The 24,331-nt window shown below is 56.2% G+C and overlaps 1 protein-coding gene across 1 annotated transcript; it reads left to right on the forward strand.

The window, feature by feature from the left end:
• The first annotated feature begins 1,372 nt into the window (after positions 1-1,372).
• Positions 1,373-23,638, forward strand: LOC146751952 (microfibril-associated glycoprotein 4-like). Its single transcript, XM_085533367.1, has 7 exons — positions 1,373-1,507; positions 5,639-5,705; positions 11,000-11,160; positions 11,957-12,053; positions 15,901-16,083; positions 22,749-22,990; positions 23,551-23,638. The coding sequence occupies exons 1-7, from the start codon at positions 1,502-1,504 to the stop codon at positions 23,554-23,556; spliced, it is 762 nt and encodes a 253-aa protein (XP_085389493.1). The 5' UTR covers positions 1,373-1,501; the 3' UTR covers positions 23,557-23,638.
• The last annotated feature ends 693 nt before the right edge of the window (positions 23,639-24,331 follow it).

The following is a 24,331-nucleotide window of genomic DNA, read 5'->3' on the forward strand; positions in this document are numbered from 1 at the left end:
CATAGAGACCCCATTATCCCCATAGAGACCCCATAGAGAACCCATTATCCCCATAGAGACCCCATTAGCCCTATAAAGACCCCATGGAGACCCCATTAGCCCCATTGATCCCCATAGAGACCCCATAAGCCCCACAGGACCCCCTAGAGACCACAGAGACCCCAGAAACCCCATAGATACACATACAGACCCCATAAACCCCATAGATCCCCATAGAGACCCCACTAAACCCATAGAGACCCCATTAAACCCACGGGGACCCATAAACACCATAGAGACCCCATAAACCCCATAGAGACCATATAAACCCCATAGCCCCTAATAGGGCCCCATAACCCCCCCATAGATCCTAATAGGGCCCCATAGACCCATAGCCCCTAATAGAGCCCCATAACCCCCCTATAAACCCCATAGCCCCTAATAGGGCCCCATAACCCCCCATAAACCCCATAGCCCCTAATAGGGCCCCAAAGCCCCCCCATAGACCCCATAGCCCCTAATAGGGCCCCATAACCCCCCTATAAACCCCATAGCCCCTAATAGGGCCCCATAGACCCCATAACCCCTAATAGGGCCCCATAACCCCCCCTTAAACCCCATAGCCCCTAATAGGGCCCCATAGACCCCATAGCCCCTAATAGGGCCCCATAAACCCCATAGCCCCTTATAGGGCCCCATAGACCCCATAGCCCCAAAAAGGGCCCCATAACCCCCCCCCCCCATAGATCCTAATAGGGCCCCATAGACCCCATAGCCCCTAATAGGCCCCATAGACCCCTTAACCCCTTATAGGGCCCCATAACCCCCCCTTAAACCCCATAGCCCCTAATAGGGCCCCATAGACCCCATAGCCCCTAATAGGGCCCCATAGACCCCCCCATAGATCCTAATAGGGCCCCATAGACCCCATAGCCCCTAATAGGGCCCCATAACCCCCTATAAACCCCATAGCCCCTAATAGAGTCCCATAAACCCCATAGCCCCTAATAGAGTCCCATAGACCCCATAGCCCCTAATAGAGCCCCATAAACCCCATAGCCCCTAATAGGGCCCCAAAGCCCCCCCATAGACCCCATAGCCCCTAATAGGGCTCCATAACCCCCCCCATAGATCCTAATAGGGCCCCATAGACCCCATAGCCCCTAATAGGGCCCCATAGGGCCCCAAAGCCCCTAATAGGGCCCCATAACCCCCCCATAGATCCTAATAGGGCCCCATAGACCCCATAGCCCCTAATAGGGCCCCATAACCCCCCCCCATAGATCCTAATAGGGCCCCATAACCCCCCCATAGACCCCATAGCCCCTAATAGGGCCCCATAGACCCCATAGCCCCTAATAGGGCCCCATAACCCCCCCTTAAACCCCATAGCCCCTAATAGGGCCCCATAACCCCCCCTTAAACCCCATAGCCCCTAATAGGGCCCCATAACCCCCCCTTAAACCCCACACCCATTGGTGGGGCCGGGGGCCGCTTGTGGGGCGGAGGGGACCGACCGGCCATGGAGGTAACGCCACGTCCCCACCCCATAGCGCTGCCCCATAGCGCTGCCCCATAGCGACCCCACCCCATAGCGCTGCCCCATAGCGACCCCATCCCATAGCGCTGCCCCATAGCGACCCCACCCCATAGCGCTGCCCCATAGCGACCCCACCCCATAGCGCTGCCCCATAGCGCTGCCCCATAGCAACCCCATCCCATAGCGCTGCCCCATAGCGACCCCACCCCATAGCGCTGCCCCATAGCGACCCCATCCCATAGCGCTGCCCCATAGCGACCCCACCCCATAGCGCTGCCCCATAGCGACCCCACCCCATAGCGCTGCCCCATAGCGCTGCCCCATAGCAACCCCATCCCATAGCGCTGCCCCATAGCAACCCCATCCCATAGCGCTGCCCCATAGCAACCCCACCCCATAGCGCTGCCCCATAGCGACCCCACCCCATAGCGCTGCCCCATAGCGCTGCCCCATAGCAACCCCATCCCATAGCGCTGCCCCATAGCAACCCCACCCCATAGCGCTGCCCCATAGCGACCCCACCCCATAGCGCTGCCCCATAGCGACCCCACCCCATAGCGCTGCCCCATAGCGACCCCACCCCATAGCGCTGCCCCATAGCGACCCCACCCCATAGCGACCCCACCCCATAGCGCTGCCCCATAGCGACCCCACCCTATAGGGATCCCTGCCCCATAGCGACCCCACCCCATAGCGCTGCCCCATAGCGACCCCACCCAATAGGGACCCCCACCCCATAGCGCGGCCCCATAGCGACCCCACCCCATAGCGCGGCCCCATAGCGCTGCCCCATAGCGACCCCACCCCATAGCGCTGCCCCATAGCGATACCGCCCTATAGGGATCCCTGCCCCATAGCAATGCCCCATAGCGACCCCGCCCTATAAGCATCCCTGCCCCATAGCGACCCTACCCTATAGGCATCCCTGCCCCATAGCGACCCCACCCTATAGGCATCCCTGCCCCATAGCGACCCTACCCTATAGGCATCCCTGCCCCATAGCGACCCCACCCTATAGGCATCCCTGCCCCATAGCGCTGCCCCATAGCGACCCCACCCTATAGGCATCCCTGCCCCATAGCGACCCCACCCCATAGCGCTGCCCCATAGCGACCCCACCCTATAGGGACCCACACCCCATAGCGCTGCCCCATAGCGACCCCACCCCATAGCGCTGCCCCATAGCGCTGCCCCATAGCGATACCGCCCTATAGGGATCCCTGCCCCATAGCAATGCCCCATAGCGACCCCACCCTATAGGCATCCCTGCCCCATAGCGACCCTACCCTATAGGCATCCCTGCCCCATAGCGCTGCCCCACAGCGACCCCACCCTATAGGGATCCCTGCCCCATAGCAACCCCACCCTATAGGCATCCCTGCCCCATAGCGCTGCCCCACCCTATAAGCATCCCTGCCCCATAGCGACCCCACCCTATAGGGATCCCTGCCCCACTGCGCTGCCCCATAGCGACCCCACCCTATAAGCATCCCTGCCCCATAGCGACCCCATCCCATAGCGCTGCCCCATAGCGACCCCACCCCATAGGGACCCACACCCCATAGCTCTGCCCCATAGCGCTGCCCCATAGCGACCCCACCCTATAAGCATCCCTGCCCCATAGCGCTGCCCCACCCTATAGGGATCCCACCCCATAGCGCTGCCCCATAGCGACCCCACCCTATAGGGATCCCTGCCCCATAGCGCTGCCCCACCCTATAGGGATCCCACCCTATAGGGATCCCTGCCCCATAGCGACCCCACCCCATAGGGACCCACACCCCATAGCGCTGCCCCATAGCGACCCCACCCTATAAGCATCCCTGCCCCATAGCGCTGCCCCATAGCGACCCCGCCCTATAGGGATCCCTGCCCCATAGCGCTGCCCCATAGCGACCCCGCCCTATAAGCATCCCTGCCCCATAGCGATCCTACCCTATAGGCATCCCTGCCCCATAGCGACCCCACCCTATAAGCATCCCTGCCCCATAGCGCTGCCCCATAGCGACCCCACCCTATAGGGATCCCTGCCCCATAGCAACCCCACCCCATAGCGCTGCCCCAAGGCGACCCCACCCCATAGGGACCCACACCCCATAGCTCTGCCCCATAGCGCTGCCCCATAGCGACCCCACCCTATAAGCATCCCTGCCCCATAGCGCTGCCCCATAGCGACCCCACCCTACAAGGACCCCCACCTGATAGAGCCCCCATAAGGACCCCACAGTACCCCATAAGGACCCCATATGGGCCCCATAGAGCCCCATATGGACCCCATAGAGACCTCATAGTACCCCATAGAGTCCCATAGTACCCCATAGTGCCCCATAGAGCCCCATATGGACCCCATAGTGCCCCATAGAGCCCCATATGGACCCCATAGAGACCCCATAGTACCCAATAGTGCCCCCATATGGGGCCCCATAGAGACCCCATAGGGCCCCCGACCCCACAGTGCCCCCATTTGCCCCAATATGGACCCCATAGTACCCCATAGGGACCCCATAGTGCCCCTATACGGCCCCTATATGGACCCCATAGGGACCCCCACCCCATAGAGTCCCCATAGGACCCCCCACCCCATAGCCATCCCATAGTGCCCCATAGCGCCCCACAGAGCCCCATAGAACCCCATAGAACCCCATAGATCCCCTCTATTGCCCCATAGAGCCCCATAGAGCCCCATAGAACCCCATAGAGCCCTATAGAACCCAATAGCACCCCATAGATCCCCTCTGTTGCCCCATAGAGCCCCATAGAACCCCATAGTGCCCCATAGAACCCCATAGATCCCCTATGTTGCCCCATAGAGCCCCATAGAACCCCATAGTGCCCCATAGAACCCCATAGATCCCCTATGTTGCCCCATAGAGCCCCATAGAACCCCATAGTGCCCCATAGAACCCCATAGATTCCCTATATATTGCCCCATAGAGCCCCATAGAACCCCATAGAGCCCCATAGAACCCCATAGATGCTCTATATTTCCCCATAGACCCCAGAGATCCCCTATATATTGCCCCATAGAACCCAATAGAACGCCATAGAGCCCCATAGAACCCCATAGTGCCCTATAGATGCTCTATATTGCCCCATAGAACCCCATAGTGCCCTATAGATGCTCTATATTGCCCCATAGAGCCCCATAGCGCCCCATAGATCCCCTATGTTGCCCCATATAGCCCCATATAGCCCCATAGAGCCCCATAGAGCCCCATAGAGCCCCATAGAGACCCATAGGGACCCCATAACCCCATAGAGCCCCATAGAGACCCATAGAGCCCCATAGCACCCCATAGATCCCCTATGTTGCCCCATAGAACCCCATAGTGCCCCATAGACCCCATAGATCCCCTATATATTGCCCCATAGAACCCCATAGTGCCCCATAGATCCCCATAGAACCCCATAGTGCCCCATAGATCCCCATAGAGCCCCATAGACCCCATAGATCCCCATAGAGTCCCATAGAGACCCCACAGAGATCCCATAGAGACCCATGGGGACCCCATATCCCCCCATAGAGACCCATAGACCCCATAGATCCCCATAGAGTCCCATAGAGACCCCACAGAGATCCCATAGAGACCCATGGGGACCCCATATCCCCCCATAGAGACCCATAGGGACCCCATAACCCCATAGAGCCCCATAGAGATCCCACAGAGATCCGTCCAGAGCCCGACCCACCCCATAGAACCCCATAGAGCCCCATAGAGCCCCATAGAGACTCCATAGTGCCCCATAGCGCTCCATAGAGCCCCATAGCGCCCCATAGAACCCCATAGAGCCCCATAGATCCCCATAGAGCCCCATAGACCCCATAGATCCCCATAGAGTCCCATAGAGACCCCACAGAGATCCCATAGAGACCCATGGGGACCCCATATCCCCCCATAGAGACCCATAGGGACCCCATAACCCCATAGAGACTCCATAGAGACCCCACAGAGATCCCATAGAGACCCATGGGGACCCCATAGAGCCCCATAGAACCCCATAGAACCCCATAGTCCCCCATAGCGCTCCATAGAACCCTATAGATCCCCTATATATTGCCCCATAGAACCCTATAGAGCCCCATAGCACCCCATAGATCCCCTATATGTTGCCCTCTAGGTGGTGCTGGCGCTGTTGGCGCTGTGGGGGCTGCCCCGGGGGGGGGCTCAGCCCATCGCCTCGGCGGGTGAGTAATTAATTATGCGCCTCATTTACATATTCATTAGCCACCACCTCATTAATTAACCATATTACCCCCCATATTAAACCATACATTAACCATAACCCCCCATATCCCCCTTTAACCCCCCATATTCCCCCTATATCCCCCTATATCCCCCATATCCCCTCATATCCCCCCATATTCCCCTATATCCCCCCATATTCCCCCATTAACACCCCATATCCCCCCATTAACACCCCATATCCCCCCATTAACACCCCATATCCCCCCATTAACCCCCTATATCCCCCCATAGACCCCATTAACCCCATATGTGCCCCATAGCGGTTCCATCATTGCCGTGTGATGCCGTGACGCCGCGTGACTGCCAGGACATCCACCCCATAACCCCCATAGCCCCCATAGCCCCCATAGACCCCCATTAACCCCATAGCCCCCATAGCCCCCCATTAACCCCATTGCCCCCATAGTCCCCATTAACCCCATAGCCCCCATAGCCCCCCATTAACCCCATTGCCCCCATAGTCCCCATTAACCCCATAGCCCCCATAGCCCCCCATTAACCCCATTGCCCCCATAGTCCCCATTAACCCCATAGCCCCCATAGCCCCCATAGACCTCATAGACCCCCATTAACCCCCCATATCCCCCCTATATACCCCCATATCCCCCCTATATCCCCCCATATCCCACCATATCCCCCATATCTCCCCCATATCTCCCCATTAACCCCCTATATTCCCCCATATCCCCCCTATATCCCCCATATCCCCCCATATCCCCCCTATAACGCCCATATCCCCCTATATCCCCCCATATCCCCCCTATATCCCCCCATATCCCACCATATCCCCCCTATATCCCCCCTATATCCCCCCATATCCCCCCTATATCCCCCCATATCCCACCATATCCCCCCATATCCCCCCCATATCCCCCCATATTCCCCCCATATCCCCCCATATCCCCCTATATCCCCCCCATATCCCCCCATATCCCCCCATTAATCCCCCCATATCCCCCCATATCCCCCCATACCCCCTATATCCCCCCATATCCCCCCATATCCCCCCATATCCCCCCATATCCCCCTATATCCCCCCCATCTCCCCCCATTATCCCCCATATCCCCCATATCCCCCCATATCCCCCTATATCCCCCCATATCCCCCCATATCCCCCCATACCCCCCAATTATCCCCCCATATCCCCCCATATCCCCCATATCCCCCCTATCCCCCCATATCCCCCTATATCCCCCCATATCCCCCCATATCCCCCCATATTCACCCCATATCCCCCCTTATTCCCCATTTACCTCCTATATCCCCCCATATCCCCTCATATCCCCCCATTAACCCCCCATATCCCCCCATATCCCCCCATATTCCCCCATATCCCCCCATTACCCCATATAAAACCCCATATTCCCCCATATCCCCCCTTATCCCCCCATTAACCCCCCATATCCCTCCATATCCCCCCATATCCCCCTATAACCCCCCATATCCCCCTTATATCCCCCCATATCCCCCCATTAACCCCCTATATCCCCCCATATCCCCCTATATCCCCCCATATCCCCCCTATATCTCCCCATATGCCCCCATATCCCCCGAGTAACCCCCTATATCCCCCATTAACCCCCCAATAACCCCCCATATCCCCCCATATGCCCCCATATTCCCCTATATCCCCCCTATATCCCCCTATATCCCCCTATATCCCCCATATCCCCCCATATCCCCCTATAACCCCCCTAATCCCCCCATTAACCCCCTATATCCCCCCCATATCCCCCCATATCCCCCCATTAACCCTCTATATCCCCCCATGAATCCCCCATATCCTCCTATATCCCCCCTATATCCCCCCATATCCCACCATATCCCACCATATCCCCCCATATCCCCCCTATATTCCCCCCATTAACCCCTTATATCTCCCCTATATCCCCCCATATCCCCCCATTAACCCCCCATTAACCCCCCATATCCCCCCATATTCCCCCATTAACCCCCCTATATCCCCCCATATAACTCCATATCCCCCCCATATCCCCCCCATATCCCCCTATATCCCCCCATATCCCCCCATTAACACCCCATATCCCCCCATATCCCCCCCATATCCCCCTATATCCCCCCATTAACCCCCTATGTCCCCCCATATCCCCCCATATCACCCCATATTCCCCTATATCCCCCCATATCCCCCCATTAACACCCCATATCCCCCCATAAACCCCCCATATCCCCCCATTAACCCCCTATATCCCCCCATATCCCCCCCATATTCCCCCATATCCCCCCATAAACCCCATAAAACCCCATATTCCCCCATATCCCCCCTTATCCCCCCATTAACCCCTCATATCCCTCCATATCCCCCTATATCCCCCTATTAACCCCCCATATCCCCCCATATCCCCCCATTAACCCCCCATATCCCCCTATATCCCCCCATTAACCCCCCATATCCCCCCTATATCCCCCATATCCCCCTTATATCCCCCCATATCCCCCCATTAACCCCCTATATCCCCCCATATCCCCCCATATCCCCCTATATCCCCCCATATCCCCCCTATATCTCCCCATATGCCCCCATATCCCCCGAGTAACCCCCTATATCCCCCATTAACCCCCCAATAACCCCCCATATCCCCCCATATGCCCCCATATTCCCCTATATCCCCCCTATATCCCCCTATATCCCCCATATCCCCCCTATATCCCCCTATATCCCCCATATCCCCCCATATCCCCCCTATAACCCCCCTAATCCCCCCATTAACCCCCTATATCCCCCCTATATCCCCCTATATCCCCCCATTAATCCCCCATATCCCCCCATTAACCCTCTATATCCCCCCATTAATCCCCCATATCCTCCTATATCCCCCCATTAACCCCCTATATCCCCCCATATCCCCTCATTAACACCCCATAGGCCCCATATCCCCCCATTAACCCCATATCCCCCCATTAACACCCCTATATCCCCCTATATCCCCCATATCCCCCCTATAACCCCCATATCCCACCATATCCCCCCATTAAACCCATATCCCCCCATATCCCCCCATATCCCCCCATTAACCCCCCATATCCCCCCATATTCCCCTATATCCCCCCATATCCCCCTATATCCCCCCCATTAACCCCTTATATCCCCCCATATCCCCCCATTAACCCTCTATATCCCCCCATTAATCCCCCATATCCCCCCATATCCCCCTATATCCTCCCATATCCCCCTATATCCCCCCATAACCCCCCATATCCCCCCATATCCCCCTATATCCCCCCTATATCCCCCATATCCCCCCATATCCCCCCTATAACGCCCATATCCCCCTATATCCCCCTATTAACCCCCTATATCCCCCCATATCCCCCCATTAACCCCCCATATCCCCCTATATCCCCCCTATATCCCCCCATATCCCCCTATATCCCCCCATATCCCCCCATATCCCCCCATTAACCCCATATCCCCCCATTAACCCCCTATATCCCCCCATATCCCCCCATATCCCCCCTATTAACCCCATAGCGGTTCCATCGTTGCCGTGTGATGCCGTGACGCCGCGTGACTGCCAGGACATCCACCCCATAGCCCCCATAGACCCCATAGACCCCATTAACCCCCTATATCCCCCCATATCCCCCTATAACCCCCTATATCCCCCCATATCCCCCTATATCCCCCCATTAACCCCCCATATCCCCCCATTAACTCCCCATATCCCCCTATATCCCCCCATATCCCCCTATATCCCCCCTTATCCCCCTATATCCCCCCATATCCTCCCATAAACCCCCCATATCCCCCCATGTCCCCCCATTAACCCCCTATATCCCCCCACTGACCCCATAGACCCCATTAACCCCATATGTGCCCCATAGCGGTTCCATCGTTGCCGTGTGATGCCGTGATGCCCCGTGACTGCCAGGACATCCACCCCATAGCCCCCATAGCCCCCCATAGCCCCCATTAACCCCATAGCCCCCCATTAACCCCATTAACCCCATAGCCCCCATAGCCCCCATAGCCCCCATTAACCCCATAGCCCCCATAGACCCACATTAACCCCATAGCCCCCATAGACCCCATTAACCCCATAGCCCCCATAGCCCCCATTAACCCCATAGCCCCCATAGCCCCCATTAACCCCATAGCCCCCATAGACCCCATTAACCCCATAGCCCCCATAGCCCCCATAGCCCCCATTAACCCCATAGCCCCCATAGACCCCATTAACCCCATAGCCCCCATAGACCCCCATTAACCCCATAGCCCCCATAGCCCCCATTAACCCCATAGCCCCCATAGCCCCCATTGACCCCATAGCCCCCCTATATCCCTCTATAACCCCCCATGACCCCCATAGCCCTCATAGCCCCCATAGCCCCCCATAGCCCCCATGGACCCCATCCACCCCATAACCCCCATATCCCCCCATTGACCTCATCCACCCCATATGCCCCCATAGCCCCCATTGACCCTATTCACCCCATAGCCCCCATATTCCCCATTGACCCTATTCACCCCATAGCCCCCATATGCCCCTATATCCCCCCATTAACCCCATAGCCCCCATAGCCCCCACTGACCTCATCCACCCCATTAACCCCATAGACCCCATAGCCCCCATTAACCCCATAGCCCCCATAGCCCCCACTGACCTCATTCACCCCATCCACCCCATAGCCCCACATTGACCTCATAGACCCCATAGACCCCATTAACCCCATAGCCCCCATATCCCCCCATTAACCCCATATGTGCCCCATAGCGGTTCCATCGTTGCCGTGTGATGCCGTGATGCCACGTGACTGCCAGGACATCCACCCCATAGCCCCCATAGCCCCCATAGCCCCCATAGACCCCATTAACCCCATAGCCCCCATAGACCCCATTAACCCCATAGCCCCCATAGCCCCCATAGCCCCCCTATATCCCCCTATAACCCCCCATGACCCCCATAGCCCTCATAGCCCCCATAGCCCCCCATAGCCCCCATGGACCCCATCCACCCCATAACCCCCATATCCCCCCATTGACCTCATCCACCCCATATGCCCCCATAGCCCCCATCCACCCCATATCCCCCATATCCCCCATTGACCCTATTCACCCCATAGCCCCTATTGACCCCATAGCCCCCATCCACCCTATAGCCCCCATTGGCCCCATAGCCCCCATTCACCCCATAGCACCCATAGCCCCTATATCCCCCCATTAACCCCATAGACCCCATAGCCCCCATTAACCCCATATGTGCCCCATAGCGGTTCCATCGTTGCCGTGTGATGCCGTGACGCCGCGTGACTGCCAGGACATCCACGCGGGTGGGTCGGTGCGTGATGGCGTGTACCTGGTGTATCCCATGGGGCCGGGGCTGCCCGTACCCGTGTACTGCGACATGAGCACGGACGGACACGTGTGGACGGTGGGTAACATACATGTAACATGTATGTAACATGTGTGTGTGTGACATGTATGTGTGTGTACCTGGTGTACCCTATGGGGTCTGGACCCTTATACTGTGACATGAGCACCCATGGACACATAAGGACGATGGTAACATACGTGTAACATGTATGTAACATGTGTGTGTAACATGTATGTGTCATGTATGTAACATATGTATGTACCTGGTGTCCCCTATGGGGGTCTGTACCCGTGTACTGCGACATGAGCACGGACGGACACGTGTGGACGGTGGGTGACATGTGTAACATGTATGTAACGTGTGTGTGTGTGTATGGGTATGTATATGTATATAACGTGTGTATATGTTTGTGATATGTGAATGTGCCCTGTATGTGCATGTAACATGTATGTGCATGTATGCAATATGTGTGCACATGTATGTGTATGTATGTAACATGTATGTGTATGTAACATGAGTATGTACGGAACATGTATGTGTATGTATGTGCATATATGTGTATGCATGTATGTATGTGCCTGTGCATGTATGTAACATGTATGTGTATGTATGTAACATGTATGTGTATGTATGTGCATATATGTGTATGCATGTGTGTATGTGCCTGTGCATGTATGTAACATGTATGTGCGTGTATGTAACATGTATGTGCGTGTATGTAATATGTATGTGTATGCATGTGCCATGTATTTGTACGTTTGTGCCGTAAATGTGCATGTATGTGTATGTGTGTAACATGTATGTGCCACGTATGTGTATGTACGTAACACGTATGTTCCATGTACGTACCCAGGTGTTCCAGAAGCGTTTCAATGGCTCCGTCAGCTTCTTCCGTGGTTGGAACGACTACAGGAACGGCTTCGGGAGAGCGGACGGAGAGTATTGGCTGGGTGAGACCCATAGCGACCCCATAGAGACCCATAGAGACCCATAGGGACCCCATAGGGACCCATAGCGACCCATAGAGACCCATAGGGACCCATAGCGACCCATAGCGACCCATAGGGACCCATAGGGACCCCATAGGGACCCATAGCGACCCATAGAGACCCATAGGGACCATAGGGACCCCATAGGGACCCCATACAGACCCCATAGGGACCCATAGAGACCCATAGGGACCATAGAGACCCATAGGGACACATAGGGATCCATAGAGACACATAGAGACCCATAGAGACACATAGAGACCCATAGGGACCCATAGAGACCCATAGGGACCCATAGGGACACATAGAGACACATAGAGACCCCATAGGGACACATAGCGACCCCATACAGACCCCATAGAGACCAAATAGAGACCCATAGCGACCCCATACAGACCCCATAGGGACCCATAGAGACCCCATAGCGACCCCATAGAACCCCATACGGACCCCATACAGACCCCATAGGGACCCATAGGGACCATAGGGACCCATAGAGACACATAGGGACACATAGGGACCCCATAGGGACACATAGCGACCCCATACGGACCCCATACAGACCCCATACAGACCCCATAGGGACCCCATACAGACCCCATAGCGACCCCATAGAGACCCCATAGGGACCCCATAGGGACCCATAGAGACACATAGCGACCCCATAACGACCCCATAGGGACCCCATAGAGACCCATAGAGACCCATAGCGACCCCATACAGACCCCATAGCGACCCCATAGGGACCCCATAGAACCCCATAGGGACCCATAGAGACACATAGAGACCCATAGCGACCCCATACAGACCCCATAGGGACCCATAGAGACCCATAGAGACCCATAGGGACCCCATAGAACCCCCTAGGGACCCATAGAGACACATAGCGACCCCATAGCAACCCCATAGGGACCCCATAGGGACCCCATACAGACCCCATAGGGACCCCATAGGGACCCCATAGGGAAACATAGGGACCCCATAGCGACCCCATAGAGACCCATAGAGACCCATAGAAACCCATAGGGACACATAGGGACCCATAGGGACACATAGAGACACATAGGGACACATAGGGACACATAGGGACCCCATAGGGACACATAGGGACACATAGAGACCCCATAGGGACCCATAGGGACCCATAGAGACACATAGGGACACATAGGGACACATAGAGACATATAGGGACCCATAGGGATCCATAGCGACCCATAGAGACACATAGGGACACATAGAGACATATAGGGACCCCATAGAGACCCCATAGGGACCCATAGGGACACATAGGGACCCCATACAGACCCCATAGGGACCCCATAGCAACACATAGAGACCCCATGGGGACCCCATAGAGACACATAGGGACACATAGAGACACATAGGGACACATAGGGACCCATAGGGACACATAGGGACACATAGAGACCCATAGGGACCCCATAGGGACCCATAGGGACCCATAGAGACACATAGGGACCCATAGAGACCCCATAGGGACACATAGCGACCCCATAGGGACACATAAGAGACCCATAGGGACCCATAGAGACCTATAGAGACCCCATACAGACCCCATAGCGACCCCATAGGGACCCCATACAGACCCCATGGGGACCCATAGGGACCCCATAGGGACCCCATAGAACCCCATAGGGACCCATAGAGACCCATAGCGACCCATAGGGACCCCATAGAACCCCCTAGGGACCCATAGAGACACATAGCGACCCCATAGCAACCCCATAGGGACCCCATACAGACCCCATAGGGACCCCATAGGGACCCATAGAGACACATAGAGCCCCATAGAGACATATAGGGACCCATAGGGACCCCATAGGGATACATAGGGACCCATAGGAACCCATAGAGACCCCATAGGGACACATAGAGACCCATAGAGACACATAGAAACCCATAGGGACCCCATAGCGACCCCATAGCAACACATAGAGACCCCATAGGGACACATAGGGACACATACGGACCCCATAGGGACCCATAGAGACCCATAGGGACCCATAGGGACACATAGGGACACATAGGGACCCATAGGGACACATAGGGACACATAGGGACACATAGAGACACATAGGGACACATAGGGACACATAGAGACACATAGGGACACATAGGGACACATAGAGACACATAGGGACCCCATAGGGACCCCATAGGGACACATAGAGACCCATAGGGACACATAGGGACCCATAGAGACCCATAGGGACCCATAGGGACACATAGGGACCCCATACAGACCCCATACAGACCCCATAGGGACCCCATAGGGACCCCATACAGACCCCATACAGACCCCATAGGGACCCATAGCGACCCCATAGCGACCCCATAGCGACCCCATACAGACCCCATAGCGACCCCATAGAACCCCATACGGACCCCATACAGACCCCATAGCGACCCCATACGGACCCCATAGGGACCATAGGGACCCCATAGAGACACATCGGGACCCATAGAGACATATAGGGACCCCATACAGACCCCATAGGGACCCATAGGGACCCCATACAGACCCCATAGCGACCCCATAGCGACCCATAGAGACCCATAGGGACCCATAGAGACACATAGAGACCCCATACAGACCCATAGCGACCCCATAGGGACCCCATACAGACCCCATAGCGACCCCATAGGGACCCATAGAGACCCCATACAGACCCCATAGGGACCCCATACAGACCCCATAGGGACCCCATAGGGACCCCATAGGGACCCATAGGGACACATAGGGACCCCATAGAGACCCATAGCGACCCCATACAGACCCATAGGGACCCCATACAGACCCCATAAAGACCCCATAGCGACCCCATAGGGATCCATAGCGACCCCATACAGACCCCATAGGGACCCATAGCGACCCCATACAGACCCCATACAGACCCCATAGCGACCCCATAGAGACCCCATACAGACCCCATAGGGACCCCATACAGACCCCATAGGGACCCCATAGGGACCCCATAGGGACCCATAGGGACACATAGGGACCCCATAGAGACCCATAGCGACCCCATACAGACCCATAGGGACCCCATACAGACCCCATAAAGACCCCATAGCGACCCCATAGGGATCCATAGCGACCCCATACAGACCCCATAGGGACCCATAGCGACCCCATACAGACCCCATACAGACCCCATAGCGACCCCATACAGACCCCATAGCGACCCCATACAGACCCCATAGCGACCCCATACGGACCCCATAGGGACCCCATAGAGACCCATAGCGACCCCATACAGACCCCATAGGGACCCATAGAGACCCATAGCGACCCATAGGGACCCATAGGGACCCATAGAGACACATAGCGACCCCATAACGACCCCATAGGGACCCCATAGGGACCCAATACAGACCCCATAGGGACCCATAGAGACACATAGAGACCCATAGAGACCCATAGGGACCCCATAGAGACCCATAGGGACAGATAGGGACCCATAGAGACACATAGGGACCCCATGGAGACCCCATAGGGACCCATAGCGACCCATAGGGACCCCATAGGGACCCCATACAGACCCCATAGGGACCCATAGAACCCCATAGGGACCATAGGGACCCCATAGAGACACATCGGGACCCATAGAGACATATAGGGACCCCATACAGACCCCATAGGGACCCCATAGGGACCCCATAGGGAAACATATAGACCCCATAGGGACCCCATACAGACCCCATAGGGACCCATAGGGACCCATAGAGACCCATAGAGCCCCATAGAGACCCTGCCCCCTAACTACCCCCCTTTATCCCCCCATAGGGCTGCAGACCATCCACGTGCTGACCCTGCGGGGTCGCTACGAGCTGCGTGTGGAGCTGGAGGACTTTGAGAACAACACGGCGTCGGCCACCTACGGCACCTTCGCCTTGTCCCCCAACGCCATCAGCGCCGACGAGGACGGATACACCCTCCATGTGGGGCGCTTCGTGGACGGCGGCGCCGGTGTGGGGCAGGGGGGGATATAGGGGGTATCTATGGGGCTGTATTGGGTCGTTATGGGGGTCTGAGGGGCTGTATTGGGGCTCTATGGGGCTCTATTGGGCCCTATGGGGTACCTATGGGGCTCTATGGGGCTGTATTGGGGCTCTATGGGGTATCTATGGGGGTCTATGGGGCTGTATTGGGGCTCTATGGGGCTCTATTGGGCCCTATGGGGTACCTATGGGGCTCTATGGGGCTGTATTGGGGCTCTATGGGGTCATTATGAGGCACTATGGGGTATCTATGGGGCCCTATGGGGCTCTATGGGGGTCTGTGGGGTACTTATGGGGGTCTATAGAGCTCTATGGGGTACCTATGGGGCTCTATGGGGCTGTATTGGGGCTCTATGGGGCTCTATTGGGCCCTATGGGGTACCTATGGGGCTCTATGGGGCTGTATTGGGGCTCTATGGGGCTCTATGGGGCTGTATGGGGCTCTATGGGGTACCTATGGGGCTCTATGGGATACACCCTCCATGTGGGGCGCTTCGTGGACGGCGGCGCCGGTGTGGGGCAGGGGGGGATCTAGGGGGTATCTATGGGGCTCTATGGGGCTCTATGGGGTACCTATGGGGCTCTATGGGGCTGTATTGGGGCTCTATGGGGATCTATGGGGCTCTATGGGGTACCTATGGGGCTCTATGGGGCTGTATTGGGGCTCTATGGGGATCTATGGGGCTCTATGGGGTACCTATGGGGCTCTATGGGGCTCTTTGGGGTCGTTATGGGGCTCTATGGGGCTGTATGGGGATCCATGGGGTATCTATGGGGCTCTATGGGGCTCTATGGGGTATCTATGGGGGTCTATGGGGCTGTATTGAGGCTCTATGTGGATCTATGGGGTCGTTATGGGGCTGTATTGGGGTTCTATGGGGATCTATGGGGCTCTATGGGGCTCTATGGGGCTCTATGGGATACACCCTCCATGTGGGGTGCTTCGTGGATGGCAGCGCCGGTGTGGGGCAGGGGGGGATCTATGGGGCTCTATGGGTACCTATGGGGCACTATGGGGCATCTAGGGGGCTCTATGGGGCTCTATGGGGCTGTATTGGGGCTCTATGTGGATCTATGGGGTCGTTATGGGGCTCTATGGGGTACCTATGGGGCTGTATTGGGGCTCTATGGGTCTCTATGGGGTACCTATGGGGCTCTATAGGGCTCTATGGGGTACCTATGGGGCTCTATGGGATACACCCTCCATGTGGGGCGCTTCGTGGACGGCGGCGCCGGTGTGGGGCAGGGGGGGTTCTATGGGGTACCTATGGGGCTGTATTGGGGCTCTATGGGGCTCTATTGGGGCTCTATGGGGTATCTATGGGGATCTATGGGGTACATATGGGGCTCTATGGGGTCCTATGGGGCTGTACTGGGGCTCTATGGGGTACCTATGGGGCTCTATGGGGTACCTATGGGGCTCTATGGGATACACCCTCCATGTGGGGCACTTCGTGGACGGCGGCGCCGGTGTGGGGCAGGGGGGGTTCTATGGGGTACCTATGGGGCTGTATTGGGGCTCTATGGGGCTCTATGGGGTATCTATGGGGGTCTATGGGGCTGTATTGGGGCTCTATGGGGTATCTATGGGGCACTTATGGGGGTCTATGGGGCTGTATTGGGACTCTATGGGGATCTATGGGGTTCTATGGGGTACCTATGGGGTTCTATGGGGTGCAATGGGGTTGTATGTGGCTCTATAGGGGTACCTATGGGGCTCTATGGGGCTGTATTGGGGCTCTATGGGGTTGTATGGGGTACTTATGGGGGTCTATAGAGCTCTATGGGGCTCTATGGGGCTGTATTGGGACTCTAGGGATCATTATGGGTCTCTATGGGTCTCTATGGGGTACTTATGGGGCTCTGTGGGGTATCTATGGGGCTCTATTGGGTCTCTATGGGGCTCTATGGGGCTGTATGGGGCTCTATGGGGTACCTATGGGGCTCTATGGGATACACCCTCCATGTGGGGCGCTTCGTGGACGGCGGCGCCGGTGTGGGGCAGGGGAATATCTATGGGGCTCTATGGGTACCTATGGGGTACTATGGGGCATCTAGGGGGTATCTATGGGGCTCTATGGGGATCTATGGGGTACCTATGGGGTCGTTATGGGGCTCTATGGGGTACCTATGGGGCTCTAGGGGGTTCTATGGGGCTGTACTGGGGCTCTCTGGGGCTGTATTGGGGCTCTATGGGGATCTATGGGGCTCTGTGGGGGTCTGAGGGGCTGTATTGGGGCTCTATGGCGTTGTTATGGGGCTCTATGGGGCTCTATAGGGCGCTATGGGGTATCTATGGGGCTCTATGGGATACACCCTCCATGTGGGGCGCTTCGTGGACGGCGGCGCCGGTGTGGGGCAGGGGGGGATATGGGGGGTACCTATGGGGCTCTATGGGGCTGTATTGGGGCTCTATGGGGTCGTTATGGGGGTCTGAGGGGCTGTATTGGGGCTCTATGGGGATCTATGGGGCTCTATGGGGTATCTATGGGGCTGTATTGGGGCTCTATGGGGCTCTATGGGGTACCTATGGGGTCGTTATGGGGCTCTATGGGGTACCTATGGGGCTCTATGGGGCTCTATGGGGGTCTGAGGGGCTGTATTGGGGCTCTATGTGGATCTATGGGGCTCTATGGGGCTCTAGTGGTACCTATGGGGCTCTATAGGGTATCTATGGGGCTCTATGGGGCTCTATGGGGTACCTATGGGGCTCTAGGGGGCTGTATTGGGGCTCTATGGGGATCTATGGGGCTCTATGGGGCTCTATGGGGCTCTATGGGATACACCCTCCATGTGGGGCGCTTCGTGGATGGCGGCGCCGGTGTGGGGCAGGGGGGGATATAGGGGGTGTCAATGGGGCTCTATGGGGCTCTATGGGGCTCTATGGGGTATCTATGGGGGTCTATGGGGCTGTATTGAGGCTCTATGTGGATCTATGGGGTCGTTATGGGGCTGTATTGGGGTTCTATGGGGATCTATGGGGATCTATGGGGCTCTATGGGGCTCTATGGGATACACCCTCCATGTGGGGTGCTTCGTGGACGGCGGCGCCGGTGTGGGGCAGGGGGGGATCTAGGGGGCTCTATAGGTACCTATGGGGCTCTATGGGGCATCTAGGGGGTATCTATGGGGCTCTATGGGGTATCTATGGGGTCGTTATGGGGCTCTATGGGGTACCTAGGGGGCTCTATGGGGCTCTATGGGGCTGTATTGGGGCTCTAGGTGGCTGTATTGGGGCTCTATGGGGCTGTATTGGGGCTCTATGGGGTGCCTATGGGGCACTTATGGGTCTATGGGGCTGTATTGGGACTCTATGGGGCTGTATTGGGGCTCTAGGTGGCTGTATTGGGGCTCTATGGGGTGCCTATGGGGCACTTATGGGGGTCTATGGGGCTGTATTGGGACTCTATGGGGATCTATGGGGCTCTATGGGGTACCTATGGGGTTCTATGGGGCTCTATGGGGCTCTAAGGGTTTTTATGGGGCTCTAGGGAGCTCTATGGGGTACTTATGGGGCTCTATGGGGTCCCAAATTCTCCTTATGGGTCTCAATGGGTCTCAATGGGTCTTAATGGGTCCCAATGGGTCTCAGTGGGTCTCAATGGGTCCCAATGGGTCCCAATGGGTCTCAATGGGTCTCAATGGGTCTTAATGGGTCCCTATGGGTCTCAATGGGTCCCAATGGGTCCCAATGGTCTCAATGGGTCCCAATGGGTCTCAATGGGTCTCAATGGGTCTCAATGGGTCCCAATGGGTCCCAATGGTCTCAATGGGTCCCAATGGGTCTCAATGGGTCTCAATGGGTCCCTATGGGTCCCGATGGGTCTCAATGGGTCTCAATGGGTCCCAATGGGTCTCAATGGTTCCCAATGGGTCCCAATGGGTCTCAATGGGTCCCAATGGGTCTCAATGGGTCCCAATGGTCTCAATGGTTCCCAATGGGTCCCAATGGGTCTCAATGGGTCTCAGTGGGTCTCAATGGGTCCCAATGGGTCTCAATGGTTCCCAATGGGTCCCAATGGGTCTCAATGGGTCCCAATGGGTCTCAATGGGTCCCAATGGGTCTGAATGGGTCTCAGTGGGTCCCAATGGTCTCAATGGTTCCCAATGGGTCTCAATGGGTCTCAATGGGTCCCAATGGTCTCAATGCTTCCCTATGGGTTTCAATGGGTCTCAATGGGTCTCAATGGGTCCCAACGGTCTCAATGGGTCCCAATGGGTCTCAATGGGTCCCAATGGTCTCAATGAGTTATATGGGTCTCAATGGTTCTCAATAGGTCCCAATGATCTCAATGGGTCCCAATGGGTCTCAATGAGTCCCAATGGGTCTCAATGGGTCCCAATGGGTCTCAATGGGTCCCAATGGTCTCAATGGGTCTCAATGGGTCCCAATGGTCTCAATGGGTCTCAATGGGTCCCAATGGTCTCAATGGGTCCCTATGGGTCTCAATGAGTCCCAATGGGTCTCAATGGGTCCCAATGGGTCTCAGTGGGTCTCAATGGGTCTCAATGGGTCTCAATGGGTCCCAATGGGTCTCAATGGGTCCCAATGGGTCTCAATGGGTCTCAATGGGTCTCAATGGGTCTCTATGGGTCCCAAAGGGTCTCAATGGGCTCAATGGGTCCCAATGTCTATGACTGGGTCTCAGTGGGTCTCAGTGGGTCTCAGTGGGTCTCAGTGGGTCATAATGGGTCTCAATGGATCCCGATGGTCTCAATGGGTCCTAATGGCACTCAGTGGGTCTCTATGGGTCCCAAAGGTCTCAGTGCTTCCCTATGGGTCTCAATGATTCCCAATGGGCCCATAAGGGTCTCAATGGGTCTCAATGGGTCTCAGTGGGTCTCAATGGGTCCCAATGGTCTCAATGGGTTATATGGGTCTCAATGGTTCTCAATAGGTCCCAATGGTCTCAATGGGTCTCAATGGGTCTCAATGGGTCCCAATGGGTCCCAATGGGTCTCAATGGGTCTCAATGGGTCTTAGTGGGTCCCAATGGGTCCCAATGGGTCCCAATGGGTCTCAATGGGTCTCAATGGGTCCCAATGGGTCCCAATGGTCTCAATGGGTCTCAATGGGTCCCAATGGGTCTCAATGGGTCTCAATGGGTCCTAATGGGTCTCAATGGGTCCCAATGGGTCCCAATGGTCTCAATGGGTCCCTATGGGTCCCTATGGGTCTTAATGGGTTCCAATGCCTACCAATGGGTCTCAGTGCTTCCCAATGGTTCCCTATGGGTCCCAATGGGTCCCAATGGGTCTCAATGGGACCCAACGGTCTCAATGGGTCCCTATGGGTCCTAGTGGGTCTCAGTGGGTCTCAGTGGGTCCCTATGGGTCCCTATGGGTCCCAAAGGTCTCAATGCTTCCCTATGGGTCTCAATGCTTCCCAATGGGTCCCAATGGATCCCAATGGGTCTCAATGGGTCTCAATGGGTCCCAATGGGTCTCAATGGGTCTCAATGGGTCCCTATGGGTCTCAATGGGTCTCAATGGGTCTCAATGGGTCCCTATGGGTCTCAATGGGTCCCAATGGGTCCCAATGGGTCTCAATGGGTTCCAATGGTCTCAATGGGTCCCAATGGGTCCCAATGGGTCCCAATGGGTCCCAATGGGTCTCAATGGGTCTCAATGGGTCCCAATGGGTCTCAATGGGTCTCAATGGAACCCAATGGGCCTCAATGGGTCTGAATGGGTCTTAATGGGTCTGAATGGGTCTGAATGGGTCTTAATGGGTCTGAATGGGTCTGAATGGGTCCCAATGGTTTCAATGGGTCCCAATGGGTCCCAATGGGTCTCAATGGGTCCCAATGGATCCCAATGGGTCTCAATGGGTCTCAATGGGTCCCAATGGGTCTCAATGGGTCTCAATGGAACCCAATGGGCCTCAGTGGGTCTGAATAGGTCTTAATGGGTCTGAATGGGTCTGAATGGGTCCCAATGGTTTCAATGGGTCCCAATGGGTCCCAATGGGTCTCAATGGGTCCCAATGGGTCCCAATGGGTCTCAATGGGTCTCAATGGGTCTCAGTGGGTCCCAATGGTCTCAATGGTTCCCAATGGATCCCAATGGTCTCAATGGGTCCCAATGGTCTCAATGGGTCCCAATGGTCTCAATGGGTCCCAATGGGTCCCAATGGGTCTCAGTGGGTCCCAATGGGTCTCAATGTGTCTCAATGGATCCCAATGAGTCTCAATGGTTCTCAATGGGTCCTAATGGAACCCAATGGGCCTCAATGGGTCCCAATGGAACCCAATTAGTCCCAATGGACCCTATGGGTCCTAATGAGCCTCAGTGGATCCCAATGGGTACCTATGGGTCCTATGGGTCCCAAAGGTCTCAATGGGTCCCTATGGGTCTCAATGGTTCTCAATAGGCCCAATGGTCTCAATGGGTCCCAATGGGTCTCAATGGGTCCCAATGGTCTCAATGGGTCCGTATGGGTCCCAATGGGTCCAAATGCTTCCCTATGGGTCTCAATGGGTCTCAATGGGTCCCAATGGTCTGAATGGGCCTCAATGGGTCTCAATGGGTCCCAATGTCTACCAATGGTCCTAAAGTCTCCCAATGGGTCTCTATGGGTCTCAATGGTTCCCAATGGGTCTCAATGTATCTCAATGTGTCCGTGCCCCACAGGTGACTCCCTGAGCTACCACCACGGCCAGAAGTTCTCGACGTTTGACCGTGACCAGGACCTGTACGTCCAGAACTGCGCCGCGCTGTCGTCGGGCGCCTGGTGGTTCAAGAGCTGCCACTTCTCCAACCTGAACGGCTTCTACCTGGGGGGGGCACATCTGTCCTACGCCAACGGCCTCAACTGGGCACAATGGAAGGGATTCAACTACTCCCTGCGCCGCAGCGAGATGAAGATCCGCCGCCTCTGAGCTATTGGAGGATGCCATGATAATAAAGGAACCTAATGTGCTGCCTTGGGCCTCTCTTATCACACATAGGGCCCCATAGAGGCCATAGAGCCCCATAGTGTCCCATGGACCCCATAGAGCCCCATAGATACCCATAGAAGCCCATAGAACCCCATAGAGCCCCATGGAGCCCCAAAGACCCCATAGAACCCTATAGACCCCATAGAGACCTACGGACCCCATAGAGCCCCATAGAACACAACAGACCCCATAGAACCCCATAGAGTCCCATGGACCCCATTGGGCCCCATAGAACCCCATAGACCCCATAGAGCCCTACAGACCCCATAGAGCCCCATAGAGCCCCATAGAGCCCCATAGACCCCATAGAACCCCATAGAGCCCCATAGAGACCCATAGAGCTCCATACAGCCCCATAGAACCCAACAGACCCCATAGAGCCCCATAGAACCCATAGAGCCCCATAGAGTCCCATAGAGCCCCATAGACCCCATAGACCCCAATGGAAGGGATTCAACTCCTCCCTGCGCCGCAGCGAGATGAAGATCCGCCGCCTCTGAGCTGCTATGGGGCGGAGAGATGGCAGGGGGAGCTGCTATGGGGCAGAGGGGGATGGCATGGTAATAAAGGAACCCAATGTGCTGCCTTGGGTCTGTATGTGTCGGCCATAGGGACCCATAGAGCCCTACAGACCCAATAGGGCCCCATAGAACCCCATAGAGCCCCATAGAGCTCCATAGACCCCATAGAGCCCTACAGACCCCATAGAGCCCCATAGAACACAACAGACCCCATAGAGCCCTACAGACCCCATAGGGCCCCATAGAATCCCGTAGAACCCTATAGAATCCCATAGACCCCATAGAGCCCCATAGAGCCCTACAGACCCCATAGGGCCCCATAGAACCCCATAGAACCCCATAGAATCCCATAGACCCCATAGAGCCCCATAGAACCCCATAGAGCCCTACAGACCCATAGAGACCCATAGAACCCATAGAGCCCCATAGAACCACATGGACCCCATAGAGCCCTACAGACCCCATAGGGCCCCATAGAGCCCCATAGAATCCCATAGAGCCCTACAGACCCTATAGAGCCCCATAGAGCCCCATAGAATCCCATAGAACCCCATAGAACCCTACAGACCCCATAGAGCCCCTTAGGCCTCAACAGAGACCCACAGACCCCATAGGGCCCCATAGAAGCCCATAGAACCCCATAGAACCCAACAGACCCCATAGAGCCCTACAGACCCCATAGAGCCCCATAGATGCCCATAGACCCCAATAGACCCCATTAATCCCAATAGATGCCCAGAGACCCCCATAGACT

Source organism: Coturnix japonica, unplaced genomic scaffold, assembly GCF_054131305.1.
Source record: "Coturnix japonica strain WE unplaced genomic scaffold, WE-NBRP24 Scf058, whole genome shotgun sequence".
Lineage (NCBI taxonomy): Eukaryota > Metazoa > Chordata > Aves > Galliformes > Phasianidae > Coturnix > Coturnix japonica.

Excerpts from the sequence above, each read along its gene's own strand:
- LOC146751952 (XM_085533367.1), top strand. Across the intron at positions 11,161-11,956 it reads CGGACGGACACGTGTGGACG|GTGTTCCAGAAGCGTTTCAA; the intron begins GTGGGTAACATA and ends GTACGTACCCAG. Across the intron at positions 16,084-22,748 it reads CTTCGTGGACGGCGGCGCCG|GTGACTCCCTGAGCTACCAC; the intron begins GTGTGGGGCAGG and ends CGTGCCCCACAG.